The sequence below is a fragment of the Bubalus kerabau genome, chromosome 4 (genome assembly GCF_029407905.1).
Source record: "Bubalus kerabau isolate K-KA32 ecotype Philippines breed swamp buffalo chromosome 4, PCC_UOA_SB_1v2, whole genome shotgun sequence".
Lineage (NCBI taxonomy): Eukaryota > Metazoa > Chordata > Mammalia > Artiodactyla > Bovidae > Bubalus > Bubalus kerabau.
In genome coordinates, this window is record NC_073627.1 from 94,402,989 (window position 1) to 94,418,137 (window position 15,149).

Consider the following 15,149-nt stretch of genomic DNA (forward strand, 5'->3'; position numbering starts at 1 on the left):
CTACTCCGGGGAGTAAACCACAGGCCCGCCCAAGGATGAGTCCTGGGGGAGCCCAGAAGTAAGGCTGCACCCCGGATGACTCCAAACAGCAAGAGTCTCCTCGGCCCCGCCCTCACCCGCACACCGCCCTCAGCTCGGCTGCCGTTTCCAGGCTGCAGCCCAGATCGCGGGCCACGGCGGCATCCTCGCAGCCGGAGTCGGTGACTTCTCGGCCCCCCGGCAGGTCCTTCAGCGACAGGTCCTCTTCCCCGCGCAGCCGGCCACGCCACAGCTCCCCGAAGGCGGCCACATGGAAAGCCTGCGTGTTTAGCTCAGGAAGCTCGTAGTCTGGAAAGTTAAAGCCGCCACTGCTGGGGACCGGGTCCTTCCTGCCATCCATTCCACCGCACGCTGGGTCGCCTCGGTTGTCCTCAGCCATGTTCGCCCCACTCCCTTCCCTGCGAACAGCGGCTGATCAAGGCCTCGCGGGGCGTGCTGGGACCTGTAGTTGCGCGTGACTCGGTCTGGCGGGGAGCCGCGCTGCACTGGCGAAGCTTTAGACACTACATTTCCCGGCAGGCTCCGAGTCGGACCCGCCCTGGGCGGGGCACCGCAAGCCTCCGCGTGCAGGGTTTGAGCGCATTGTTCTCCGCTTCATTCGCACAGCTGAGCTGTTTGCTGCGGCCAGAGTGGCTGGGTTCTCAGCCCCCACCGTTATGCAGCATCGCGCTCCTACGGAGCAGGGCGGCCCTGACATGCCCTTTGGTCTCGCTCTTGGCTTTTTTCTCGGCCCCAGAGCTCAGGACGTTTCCTTGACTCCAGGGTTCATGAGTTGCGCTGCTGCCTCAGTGCCCCAGAGTCTGAGAGACTTGGGGGTCGAGGGCTGAGACCCGGGACACAACCAGCTATCCAGATCCAGTTCATTTAGAACCTCACCAACGGCCCCATGAGCTTCCCAGGTGGCCCAGTGGTGGCTCAGCGGTAAAGAATCCGACAGCCTGACAAAGAGAACAGACTTGTGAAGGGGGTGGGGGGAGGAGAGGGTGGGACAAATTGGGAGAGTACCATTGAAACATATATATTGCCATATGCAAAATAGATAGCCAGTAGGAATTTGCTGTATGACACAGGGAGCTCAAACCCCCTGTTCTGTGACAGCCTGGAGCAGTGGGATGAAGTGGAAAGTGGGAGGGAGGTTCAAGTCAGGGGACATTTGTATACCTATGACTGAGTCATGTCGATGTATGGTAGAAATCAACACAACATTGTAAAGCAATTTATTCTCCAATTAAAATTTTAAAAAATACAGATGGCTGTTGAAAAAAAAAATCCACTTGCCAATGTAGGGGAGAACTCCAACAACACCCTTTCCAGACAGGTATTTATCATCCCCAGTGTGCTATTTGAGGAAGGAGTTAACTGCTAGTTAACAGAAGCAAGGTCAGAATCGCTGGACTTTTATCTATAAACTAAAAAAACTCTCCATATTTAGGACTTAAGGAGGTACCCTAGACAAAGCTTGTGTCAGCCACTGGAATGGTTGGGGGCAGGGGGAACCAAGGGTTTAAGTAAGCAAAGGCAGAAAATAGACAGAAGTTGGATGACTTGAAATAGTGGGGCTAAGGCCGTCTTCTCCCCTAAACTTGCCATGCTGTAAGCCTGTGATTTCTTTCATCTTTAGCTAGTTTTAGTTGAATTCTTCCAATCTGAGTACAATTAGTCTTTTCAGGGCCTGTAAACCTTGGTCCAAATCCCTTTATTCCAGAGAATGAGGTTACAGTTTCAGGTAGAAGAACTCTAAGATATATTCAGGGATTCAGTAACATTTTCTCTGAAGCGGAAGTGGAGATGAGGATGGTTCCTGAGAAGCAGTGAGAAGGGATGGGGCCGGATGGAACACCGCAGGGAAAGATGGTTCATTTTGGAACTGCATCTTGAGCTGTGTGGATCTCAGGGTCAGTAGGGAAGGATTATCGTGGCTTCCTTGGTGGCTCAGAGGTTAAAGCGTCTGCCTGCAATGCTGGAGACCTGGGTTCAATTCCTGGGTCGGGAAGATCCCCTGAAGAAGGAAATGGCAACCCACTCCAGTATTCTTGCCTGGAGAATCCCATGGATGTAGGAGCCTGGTGGGCTACAGTCCACGGGGTTGCAAAGAGTCGGATACAACTGAGCGACTTCACTTCAGGGAAGGATTAGTGGTGAGCACCACTCAGCTTTCCCTTAAGTCTTCTCATCAGAGGCCCCTCTGCAGAATAAAGCTAAAGGAGTCTGGAAGAGCCTCTGCAGCATAAAAATTATTTTGAGCTGAAGGCATTTGAGAATTGAATTTTTTTCAGAACTCCATTATCTAACTAAATGTGAAGCCTTCCCAAAGGACTCCATTTTCATAAATCCCCTCCCACAACTAGAGATCCCTGATTTGGGAAGATCTCCTGGAGAAGGAAAAGGCTACCCACTCCAGTATTGTGGCCTGGAGAATTCCATAGACTGTATAGTCCATGGGGTCGCAAAGAGTCAGACAGGACTGAGTGGCTTTCACTTTCACAACTAGAGAAGGTGGGCTAGAGGGCATCACAGGCATACATGGTCATAAAGCTGTATCTTCCTTCACTTCTCCTAAGGAGAACTTGAAAGCCGTTTGCTTTCCTGAAACTGCCTGCTCTCCTTCCCCTCATCCTGTTAAGATAGTACAAAAGCCCAAATTCTAACTGCCTCCTAGAGTCACAGTTTTCTGTCAACTCTTGTTAATTCGTCTTTTGTCCGTTTAATTCACAGGCCCCAAATGACAATATAAAAGTTTAGAAGAAGTTTTTTCCCTGATAACATAGCTGGGACAAAGGCAGCTTCTGGCCCTGTGGCAAATTTGGCAGAAAATGGGACTATTGTTAGACCTAACACTAGGACCAGATGAAAGCAGAAAGGAGGTAGAAAGAGTCTACCATCGCAGGAAAGAGTCCTTATAAATCTGGGTGAGCTTTGTATGATTTCTGATAGAGAAAAACAGAACAAAAAAACTAAGATTTCCCAATTGTGGATGTTGGAACCAACCACTAAGTTGAGATGGTAGCATTAGTTGAGAAGGAAAATGGCAATCCACTCGAGTATTCTTGTCTAGGAAATCCCACAGACAGAGGAGCCTGGTGGGCTACAAGTTCATGGGGTCGCAAAGAGTTGAGAGATGGGATAGTGGTAGCATAAACCAAAATCATGGCTCTTGGTTGAAAAGTAGGAATAGGGAGACATGAGCTCCCAAAGTTTGAGCATTCGTTTCCTCACTTCAATGGCGTCACCACTGATTTTTGAAATAGAAGTTCTATTGGAACACAGTCATGTTTATTTGATTTCATATAGTTTATGACTGTTTTTGCATTACGACAGCAGAGTTTAGTAGTTTCAGAAGACTGGTCTGCAAAGCCTGAAATATTTACTATCTGGCCCTTTATAGGTGTTAACTAGACTTACTGTGTGATCATTTCACAATATATACAAATATTGATTCATCTGAAACTAGTGCGTTATATCTCAATAAAAATTAAAAAATGTAATTATAGTAAAAATGTTTGCTGACTCCTTTTGTAGATGGTGATGTGCTTCTTTTCAAAATTTATTTTATTGAAGTATAGTTGTTTTGCAAGATTGCATTTATTTCTGTTGTACAGCAAAGTGATTCAGTTATAGATATTCTTTTTCATATTCTTTTCTGTTATGGTTTAGTACAGGATATTGAATATAGTTCCCTTGTTGTTTATCCAGTCTACATATAATAGTTTGCATGTACTAATCCCAAACTCCCAATCCATTCCTCCCCCAACTTCTTGGCAACCACAAGTCTGTTCTCCGTGTTGCTTATTTCTCTAAGAATAGAGGTCTTATGGAAATCCAAAACATGAACTGAAGTGTTCATGGCGTCTGACGCCAGGAATCCACACTACGTTTTCTTCCAAGGCTTTTTGGCTTTCATTATGCACATCCGCTCCACTCCTTTCCCCTCTATCGGGTAGTTCTCACTGGCTCCGTATGTACACTGCTAAATGGTGGGGGGAATCTCCCCTTCTAGCTAGGTTAGAAAGGAGGAGATAGTAAGGATTTAATTCAAGTTGGCACCACCCCCTCACCCCCCCCCCACCCCCCCAGGATGGTAAGGAGAGCCAATGTACACCTCTGGTCACGAAAGCTAGTCCCAGGGAGACAAAAAAAACAATTCCTTCTCAACACAATTCCTCTTTTGCAACTTGTCAAATTAATGCCATTTTCACATGTGTTTTCTTTGTATGTGATTGGTCATGGAAGCTGAGAAGAAACCACTCACCTTGGAGAGTGTGCCCTGCTTTTTAGGGACATTTCTGAAGATGTTAAGCATATCAAACACCACAGATTGCCCTCACCCTCCCCGAGTCAGCAGTGACTAAACAAAGCAAAGCCTCTCAGGGGCTCAAGTTCGCAAGTCCCAGCCAAAGATAGGAGGACTGTCTTCTTCCTACGGGGAGAGCAAGGGCTTACTGAGGGAGTGGGCGGGTGTGGGGGCACTTCACTGAGGGCTTCAAAGAGAGGCTACATAGCTGGAGAAGAGTTAACGAAGGAGGGAGAGAGGGAGCATTTATGAGTTTCCCTGTTTCTGAAGATCTAGTCTGGAAGGCATTTGCTGGTGTGTAGCAAAATAAAGTCCGACACTGTTACAGCCTGCTCCTGGGTGATGAACTTCAGTACATTGCTCATAATACTGTGTGTCTGGTCAGGGGAGACTGAGCAGTGCAGATTGTCAGGAAGGAATATTTAGGACCCTCTGATGGCTGGAATGCAAAAGTAGGAAGTCAAGAAACACCTGGAGTAACAGGCAAATTTGGCCTTGGAATACGGAATGAAGCAGGGCAAAGACTAATAGAGTTTTGCCAAGAAAATGCACTGGTCATAACAAACACTCTCTTCCAACAACACAAGAGAAGACTCTGTACATGGACGTCACCAGATGGTCAACACCAAAATCAGATTGATTATATTCTTTGCAGCCAAAGATGGAGAAGCTCTATACAGTCAGCAAAAACAAGACCAGGAGCTGACTGTGGCTCAGACCATGAACTCCTTATTGCCAAATTCAGACTGAAATTGAAGAAAGTAGGGAAAACCACTAGACCATTCAGGTATGACCTGAATCAAATCCCTTATGATTATACAGTGGAAGTGAGAAATAGATTTAAGGGCCTAGATCTGATAGATAGAGTGCCTGATGAACTATGGAATGAGGTTCGTGACACTGTACAGGAGACAGGGATCAAGACCATCCCCATGGAAAAGAAATGCAAAAAAGCAAAATGGCTCTCTGGGGAGGCCTTACAAATAGCTGTGAAAAGAAGAGAAGTGAAAAGCAAAGGAGCAAAGGAAAGATATAAGCATCTGAATGCAGAGTTCCAAAGAATAGCAAGAAGGATAAGAAAGCTGTCCTCAGCGATCAATGCAAAGAAATAGAGGAAAACAACAGAATGGGAAAGACTAGGGATCTCTTCAAGAAAATTAGAGATACCAAGGGAACATTTCATGCAAAGATGGGCTCGATAAAGGACAGAAATGGTATGGACCTAACAGAAGCAGAAGATATTAAGAAGAGGTGGCAAGAATACACAGAAGAACTGTACAAAAAAGATCTTCACGACCCAGATAATCACGATGGTGTGATCACTGACCTAGAGCCAGACATCCTGGAATGTGAAGTCAGGTGGGCCTTAGAAAGCATCACTACGAACAAAGCTAGTGGAGGTGATGGAATTCCAGTTGAGCTATTCGAAATCCTGAAAGATGATGCTGTGAAAGTGCTGCACTCAATATCCAGCAAATTTGGAAAACTCAGCAGTGGCCACAGGACTGGAAAAGGTCAGTTTTCATTCCGATCCCAATGAAAGGCAATGCCAAAGAATGCTCAAACTACCGCAAAATTGCACTCATCTCACATGCTAGTAAAGTAATGCTCAAAATTCTCCAAGCCAGGCTTCAGCAGTAGGTGAACTGTGAACTTCCTGATGTTCAAGCTGGTTTTAGAAAAGGCAGAGGAACCAAAGATCAAATTGCCAACATCCACTGGATCATGGAAAAAGCAAGAGAGTTCCAGAAAAACATCTATTTCTGCTTTATTGACTATGCCAAAGCCTTTGACTGTGTGGATCACAATAAACTGTGGAAAATTCTGAAAGAGATGGGAATACCAGACCACCTGACCTGCCTCTTGAGAAATCTGTATGCAGGTCAGGAAGCAAGAGTTAGAACTGGACATGGAACAACAGACTGGTTCCAAATAGGAAAAGGAGTACATCAAGGCTGTATATTGTCACCCTGCTTATTTAACTTCTATGCAGAGTACTTCATGAGAAACGCTGGGCTGGAAGAAACACAAGCTGGAATCAAGATTGCCGGGAGAAATATCAATCACCTCAGATATGCAGATGACACCACCCTTATGGCAGAAAGTGAAGAGAAACTAAAAAGCCTCTTGATGAAAGTGGAGAGTGAAAAAGTTGGCTTAAAGCTCAACATTCAGAAAACGAAGATCATGGCATCTGGTCCCATCACTTCATGGAAAATAGATGGGGAAACAGTGGAAACAGTGGCTGACTTTATTTTTTTGGGCTCCAAAATCACTGCAGATGGTGACTGCAGCCATGAAATTAAAAGACGCTTACTCCTTGGAAGGAAAGTTATGACCAACCTAGATAGCATATTCAAAAGCAGAGACATTACTTTGCCAACAAAGGTCCGCCTAGTCAAGGCTGTGGTTTTTCCTGTGGTCATGTATGGATGTGAGAGTTGGACTGTGAAGAAGGCTGAGCGCCGAAGAATTGATGCTTTTGAACTGTGGTGTTGGAGAAGACTCTTGAGAGTCCCTTGGACTGCAAGGAGATCCAACCAGTCCATTCTGAAGGAGATCAGCCCTGGGATTTCTTGGGAAGGAATGATGCTAAAGCTGAAACTCCAGTACTTTGGCCAGCTCATTTGAAGAGTTGACTCATTGGAAAAGACTCTGATGCTGGGAGGGATTGGGGGCAGGAGGAGAAGGGGACGACAGAGGATGAGATGGCTGGATGGCATCACTGACTCGATGGACGTGAGTCTGAGTGAACTCCGGGAGTTGGTGATGGACAGGGAGGCCTGGCGTGCTGCGATTCATGGGGTCGCGAAGAGTCGGACATGACTGAGCAACTGAACTGAACTGAACTGATGGCTTTAGGAGAGCTCCAGCAAAGAGAGGGCAGGAGACAGGCCTGCAGCATTGGGACAGTGCCTTCCAGCACAGAGACAGCTGGACTGCTTTTCCCTAAAAGCAGATGAGAGGAGATGTGTACTGCTTTGCCCCACATGCCTCATATTCACATGATGCATAAGGACACGTGATAAGGTTGCAGGTTTAGCAAGTGAAAAATGCAGGACGTTCACTTAGATTTGAATTTTGGAGATAAATAATGAGCGAATAGCTTTTTAATGTAAGTATATCCCATGTACTATCTGGGATATACTAAAAAAATTTTTGTTGTTTTTGTGGATCTGATATTCAAGTTTAACTATTCTTTATTTTATCTGGCAATGCTGTGCCTGGTGTATAGCCTGCTTCATAACCTTTCAGATCAGCTCATGGAGCTATAAGAAAACTTCCCTCTGGATCTTTTGAGAAAGAGACCAAAAGCCAGAGGCAGAAAGAGAACACGAGTGGCTTAGTTTTCCCTGTTTGGAAAAGCCCTATGTACCACGCCATGCCAGGCTGTTGGTCAGGACTCAGATGGCCGATGTCATGTCTCTGCCCTGGTCTAACCAACTGTGGCCATGGCCATGGGCTATTGGGGTGGGGTGTGGAGGCACATACAGAGTTGTTTACATAGGTAGAAGGCAGCTAGGTTTGTCATTATATCCAGGGCACTTCTGTCTGCCAGCCGGTTCCCTCACTCCAGCCCTTCTCCTCCCCCACTTCTCTACCTCAGGCAAGAAGAGGCTCCTTTTCTAGTACCCCTTACCTCAACTCAGTGCTGACCCCTCTCCTCCCTTCCTCTGAAGACTCTCAAATGTGACTGATATTTTGGGCCTGCTTATCTGCCTACTGACACTCACTCTTGCTCCTCTCATGGTGACCTTCTAGCCTGCTTCTTTTTCTGCGCTATTTTCAAAACTCTGTTCAGCTAAATCATTTAAGGCTTAACTAAAATCATTCCATTCCGTCAAGTCTTTTCCACTCCAATCTGTACTGTTCTGTCCAAACTTTGTGCATTGTCCTTATTACCTCAAAAGCTTAATTGGCCTAAGTCTGTTTCCTTTTTTAAAAATTGAATATCAAACTCATAGGCTAAAACTTTTTTAATCACTCATAATGTCAGCAATGTTTTCCAGGTGGTACAGTGATAAAGAATCTATTGCCAATGCAGAAGATGCAAAAGACACAGATTTGATCCCTGGGTCAGGAAGATCCCCTGGAATAGGAAATGGCAACCCACTCCAGTGTTCATGCCTGGAAAATTCTATGGACAGAGGAAGCTGGCGGGCTACAGTCCATGGGGTCACAGAGAGTTGGACACGACTGAAGACGCATATACCTGCAATGCCAACAATCCCAACTAAAATGACTTTAAAATTTTTGAGTAGCCTTCCAAATTTTGTAATATGCATATATCACATATATGGGCTAACTGCTGTCCCATACTTAAAATCTTTCCAACTTTTGTGACCTGAATGGTAAGGCTCCCTCTCACCTAGATCTAAAGAGCAACAGACCATGAGGATGATTAACCCAGCACAGAGCACATGCCCAGCCACATACTATCTCATTCCTTTCAATCAGTGACTATCGCTGAAGAAATGAGCTGATACGTTTGGCTAGCTCTAGATCACTCTGTGATCAGCTCTAGATCACTCTGATCACTCTGAAAAAGCAAGCGAGCTCCAAAAAAAATCTGCTTTATTGACTACACCAATATCTTTGACTGTGTGGATCACAACAAATTGTGGAGAAATCTTCAAGAGATGGGAATACCAGACTACCTGACCTGCTTCCTGAGAAATCTGTATGCAGGTCAAGAAGCAACAGTTAGAACTGGATATGGAACAACAGACTGGTCCCAAATTGGGAAAAGAGTCCATCAAGGCTGTATATTGACATCCTGCTTATTTACCTTATATGCAGAGTACATCATGAGAAATGCTGGACTGGATGAAGCACAAGCTGGAATCAAGATTGCCAGGAGAAATATCAATAATCTCAGATATGTAGATGACACCACCTTATGGCAGAAAGTGAAGAAGAACTAAAGAGCCTCTTGAAAGTGAAAAAGAAGAGTGAAAAAGTTGGCTTAACACTCAACATTCAGAAAACTAAGATCATGGTATTGGGTCCCATCACTTCATGGCAAATAGATGGGGAAACAGTGGAAACAGTGACAGACTTTATTTTGGGTGGGTGGGGAGGCCTCCAAAATCACTACAGATGGTGACTACAACCATAAAACTAAAAGACTCTCGCTCCTTGGAAGAAAACCTATGACCGACTTAGACAACTTGTTAGAAAGCAGAGACATTACTCTTCCAACAAAGGTCCATCTAGTCAAAGCTATGGTTTTTCCAGTAGTCATGTATGGATGTGAGAGTTGGACTATAAAGAAAGCTGAGTGCCAAAGAATTGATGCTTTTGAACTGTGGTGTTGGAGAAGACTCTTGAGAGTCCCTTTGATTGCAAGGAGATCCAACTAGTCCATCCTAAAGAAAATCAGTCCTGAATGTTCATTGAAAGGACTGATGCTGAAGCTGAAACTCCAATCCTTTGGCCACCTGATTCGAAGAACTGACTCATTGGAAAAGACCCTGATGCTAGGAAAGATTGAAGGCGGTAGGAGAAGGGGACGACAGAGGATGAGATGGTTGGATGGCATCACTGACTCAACGGACATGAGTTTGAGTAAGCTCTGGGAATTGGTGATGGACAGGGAGGCCTGGCATGCTGCAGTCCATGGGGTTGCAAAGAGTCGACACGACGGAGCAACTGAACTGAACTGAACTGAAATGAACTGAGATCACTCTGTGGCCATGAGATTAAATACTGTGACTGATAGCTCTGTCAGGATGAAAATTGGCAAGTGAATGGGAGAAGAATAGCATCCCAAAGTAAGGAAGGTAGTCATGGGAAGACAGAAATAAGAGCTGTCTACAAAAACCAAGATTCTTCTGACTTTTGGTAGAATGAACCAATCCCCTCGAATCTGGTTGCCCTTTGGGAAATTGAAAACAAAATTTTTGCAACTATTACACTGAGGACTGAACTCTCAGGGAATGGTAAAGTTCAGAGGACACTCTAATTTGAATGAAACTGATTTTACTTAATTATACCTTCTTTGAGTATCTGAATGAAATTTTTTTTGGCTGTGCCTCACAGCATGTGGGAATTTTAGTTTCCTGACTAGGGATTGAACCTGTATCTCCTGCACTGGAAGCGGGGAGTCTTAACCACTGGATCACCAGGGAAGTTCCCTGAATGAATTTTATAATAATAGATGGCATGGAATGTCTAGGAAGGATTATTATTCTCCTTCGTTTCAAGAGAAGGACATTTAGTTTTGAAAGAACAGGAAAAAAAAGTCTGTCTAATGACATACACTGGCGCATTGCCTGAGGTTAAGTCAAAAGTTTTCAGCTGTGTGTCTTATAGCCTACACAAAGAAAGCTTCCAAAATTCAAAATATCAGTGGATTTTTTTAAAATTGGAAGATGACTTCAGGGTAAGAAGTTTTATTTGTTTCCTTCCCTCCCCGCAAGTATTTAAATGAAAATCCTTCACATCCTCTCAAGAATAAGGCAGAAGGAATGCTGTTTAAATTGAAAGAATGCACCCACGTCAGAAGGGATAAGAGTTCTGCTTCCAAACCTGTAGGTTTTTGTGTTAACAACATTTTGGTTTCATACAGGCCATAATCTCTTCTCATGTCTGTGTTTTTAAGGGTGCCCTTTGGCTTAGTGGTAAAGAATCTGCCTACTAATGCAGGGGACATGGGTTTGATCCTTGGCTCAGGAAGATCCCCTGGAGAAGGAAATGGCAACCCACTCTGGTATTCTTGAAAGGAAAATCCCATGGACAGAGGAGCCTGGTGGGCTGTAGTCCATGTGGTCCCAAAGAGTTGGACACGACTTAGTGACTGAACAAGAGCACAAGTCTCCCATCAAATGGATACACCATATTTGTTTAATCAGTGCTCATTAATTTAAATGTGGATATTTTTCAGTCTCTTACAAATAACTCTACAATGATTAATCTTATACGTGTCATTTGTTACATGTACAAACACATCTATAGGATAAACCCCAGAAATAAGATTGCAGGGTTGAATAGTTAACAGATTGTCATTCTTGCAGTGTTTTCCTAAAGCAATCCTACTATTCTCCCCTTCATGAATTTAACCTTATTCTCCAAAATTCATTTTAAACATTTGCTACTCTGCAAAGACTTCCTGATCCCCTCTCTAAAGATTGTTTGTCATTTGCTCCCACATCAGCACTTTGACTGCCTCATATGTGTACCCTCACTCTAGCTCTTGGATTTTTGTACTGAGATTATTTATTGGTGTGGCAGTGACTGTCATTGTCATAGACATGCTGTTCAAAAGAAGGGATGATGCCTGTCCATTTCTGTAGCTCTAGAACCATGGACAGTGCCTAGTGTGCATCAGATACTCAATACAGATGGATAGATGGATGCATATATGGCTAAATAAATAAATATGACCAAAGAAATTGCTATTACTGGGGAAAGTTCAACAAATTATCCTGTAGAGAACCTGGGACAAATATCAATGTAAAATACAAGTGTGCATAATTATGCATTAGGCTTGGCTGGATGAGTTGACTGAAAGGTTCTGAACTAGAAGCAGTACCCACTGAGTTCACATAAGTAGTCAACAATTGTGATCTGTACCAGATAAGGGTCATATGGATACAAGAGCCAGAAACATATCTTCTATTACTTAAGCAAAAATTGGATTTATGGTGGAAGTTGGTAGCAGAAGGCAGAACTGAACAGCCAACCCTCAGGAGGGGTGGTAACAGTCCCTTAGAAACAAGGGTCTGTGGCCTTCTCTCCTGAACATTGGCAGAGATGACTCAGCTCTTAACATTTCTGACCCTGATTAAGTTCTCAAAGTTCCCAGGAGAAAACCCAATAGGTTAGGGATCTCTTCCTTTGGATCATTGAGGAATAACTAAAGCACAGAATGAGTAACTTAGGCACAGCCTTTCGGGAAGCCATTAGGTGCCAGGACACCACTGTCGTTTTTGACTCCGGAGGAACCAAGGTGATAAGGTAATGAATTTCCTATCTGGTGTGTATGTCAGAATGATAAGGAAGCCAGGGAAACCTAAAAATCAGGTCAGTGAGGGTAAGAACAGGGTAGGAGAGCAGGCAGAGGCCTAGACATCAAGACTTGGCCAAGAGGTCAAAAGTATACTGGCAGACAGACTCACGTGAGTTGGAGTCATCTGAGTGCATCTAGTCCCAGGTCAGGATTGGATCTGGGAACCAGAAGAGGATGGACCCTGCCCTTGGGAAATGGGTTGGGGAGCCAGTAGAAAGGATGTTTAGGCGGGGCCTGGCATGGCCCATCCCTTAAGACAGAACTTGGAACAGAGCTCTGCCTTCAAATGTGTTTCCCTTTGCTGATGGGCCAGCTGGCAGTGTGAAGGACCAGCCCAGCCTGCCTCAATCCCAGCGAAATGTACCAACAGCAATGCTCATGTATTTGATCGTCTCTCTATTATTGACATGCATTATTATTTTTTCTGGTTGCTGTTATTTGGCCTTGAATCTGACTTATATGCTGGTGTGACTGAGAAAAGGGAGGGTACTAGCATTCAGTTTTTGCCTACTGTGTTCGAGACACAGTGGGTGGTGGTTGTGCTTTAGTCACTATGTCATGTCTGACCCTTGGGACCCCATGGACTGCAGCCTACCAGGCTCCTCTGTCCATGGGATTTCCCAGGCAAGAATACTGGAGTGGCTTACCTTTCCTTTTCCAGGGGATTTTTCCAACCTAGGGAATGAACCAGGGTCTCGTTCCTTGCAGGTGGATTCCTTACTGACTGAGCCACCAGGGAGTGATAGAGATCTAATGTATGTTATTACATGTAAAAAATATCCTCAGAATAGCCCTTTGAGGGAAGGATTAGGCTCCTTTTTATAGATAAATTAATGGAGGCAAGGAATGTGTCTTTGTTCACATTGCTGTAATTAAATTCCACATGCTGCATAGCTTATACACCACACAAATGTTTATTTCTTACATTTCTATAGGTTCAGAAGTCCAAGAACATGGCTCTGGCAGATTTGGCATCTGCAGCGGCCGGGAGGAGCTACCCCATGCCCGAGATCAGGGGCAGCAGCCAAGAGGAGCTACCCAAGTCCGAGGTCAGGGGCAGCAGCTGGGAGGAGCTACCCCACGCCCCCATGCCTGAGGCCAGGGGCAGCGGTCGGGAGGACCAACCCCACATCCAAGGAGCGGTGGCTGCGCGGGCGCAGGAGGGCCTATAGGAGCTATCCCACAGTGAAGGTCAGGAAGGGCAGCAGTCAGGAGATACCCCTCGTCCAAGGCAAGGAGCAGCAGCTGTGCTTTGCTGGAGCAGCCGTGAAGAGATATTCCATGCCCAAGGTAAGAGAAACCCAAGTAAGACAGTAGGTGCTGCAAGAGGGCATCAGAGGGCAGACACACTGAAACCATACTCACAGAAAACTAGTCAATCTAATCACACTAGGACCACAGCCTTGTCTAACTCAATGAAACTAAGCCATGCCCATGGGGCAACCCAAGATGGGCAGGTCATGGTGGAGAGATCTGACAGAATGTGGTCCACTGGAGAAGGGAATGACAAACCACTTCAGTATTCTTGCCTTGAGAACCCCATGAACAGTATGAAAAGACAAAGCGATGGGATACTGAAAGAGGAACTCCCCAGGTCAGTAGGTGTCTAATATGCTACTGGAGATCAGTGGAGAAGTAACTCCAGAAAGAATGAAGGGATGGAGCCAAAGCAAAAACAATACCCAGCTGTGGATGTAACTGGTGATAGAAGCAAGGTCCAATGCTGTAAAGAGCAATATTCCATAGGAACGTGGAATGTCAGGTCCATAAATCAAGGCAAATTGGAAGTGGTCAAACAGGAGATGGCAAGAGTGAACGTCAACATTCTAGGAATCAGCGAACTAAAACGGACTCTAATGGCTGAATGTAACTCAGATGACCATTATATCTACTACTGCGGGCAGGAATCCCTCAGAAGAAATGGAGTAGCCATCATGGTCAACAAAAGCGTCTGAAATGCAGTACTTGGATGCAATCTCAAAAACGACAGAATGATCTCTGTTCGTTTCCAAGGCATACCATTCAATATCACAGTAATCCAAGTCTATGCCCCAACCAGTAACACTGAAGAAGCTGAAGTTGAAGTTGAATTTGAACAGTTCTATGAAGACCTACAAGACCTTTTAGAACTAACACCCAAAAAAGATGTCCTTTTCATTATAGGGGACTGGAATGCAAAAGTAGGAAGTCAAGAAACATCTGGAGTAACAGGCAAATTTGGCCTTGGAATACGGAATGAAGCAGGGCAAAGACTAATAGAGTTTTGCCAAGAAAATGCACTGGTCATAACAAACACTCTCTTCCAACAACACAAGAGAAGACTCTACACATGGACATCACCAGACGGTCAACAACAAAATCAGATTGATTATATTCTTTGCAGCCAAAGATGGAGAAGCTCTATACAGTCAGCAAAAACAAGACCAAGAGCTGACTGTAGCTCAGACCATGAACTCCTTATTGCCAAATTCAGACTGAAATTGAAGAAAGTAGGGAAAACCACTAGACCATTCAGGTATGACCTGAATCAAATCCCTTATGATTATACAGTGGAAGTGAGAAATAGATTTAAGGGCCTAGATCTGATAGATAGAGTGCCTGATGAACTACGGAATGAGGTTTGTGACATTGTACAGGAGACAGGGATCAAGACCATCCCCATGCAAAAGAAATGCAAAAAAGCAAAATGGCTCTCTGGGGAGGCCTTACAAATTGCTGTGAAAAGAAGAGAAGTGAAAAGCAAAGGAGAAAAGGAAAGATATAAGCATCTGAATGCAGAGTTCCAAAGAATAGCAGGAAGAGATAAGA

General features: G+C 44.7%; 1 protein-coding gene across 1 annotated transcript in view; it reads right to left on the bottom strand.

Annotated features, from left to right (window-relative positions):
• SNAPC3 (small nuclear RNA activating complex polypeptide 3) overlaps positions 1-498 on the bottom strand; it is a 38,245-nt gene extending 37,747 nt beyond the window's left edge. Inside the window, exon 1 of the mRNA XM_055578027.1 lies at positions 117-498. Coding sequence (XP_055434002.1) covers positions 117-418 — 302 coding nt within the window. The 5' untranslated portion in view covers positions 419-498. The remainder of the gene's footprint in view (positions 1-116) is intronic.
• Between the last annotated feature and the right edge of the window lie 14,651 nt (positions 499-15,149).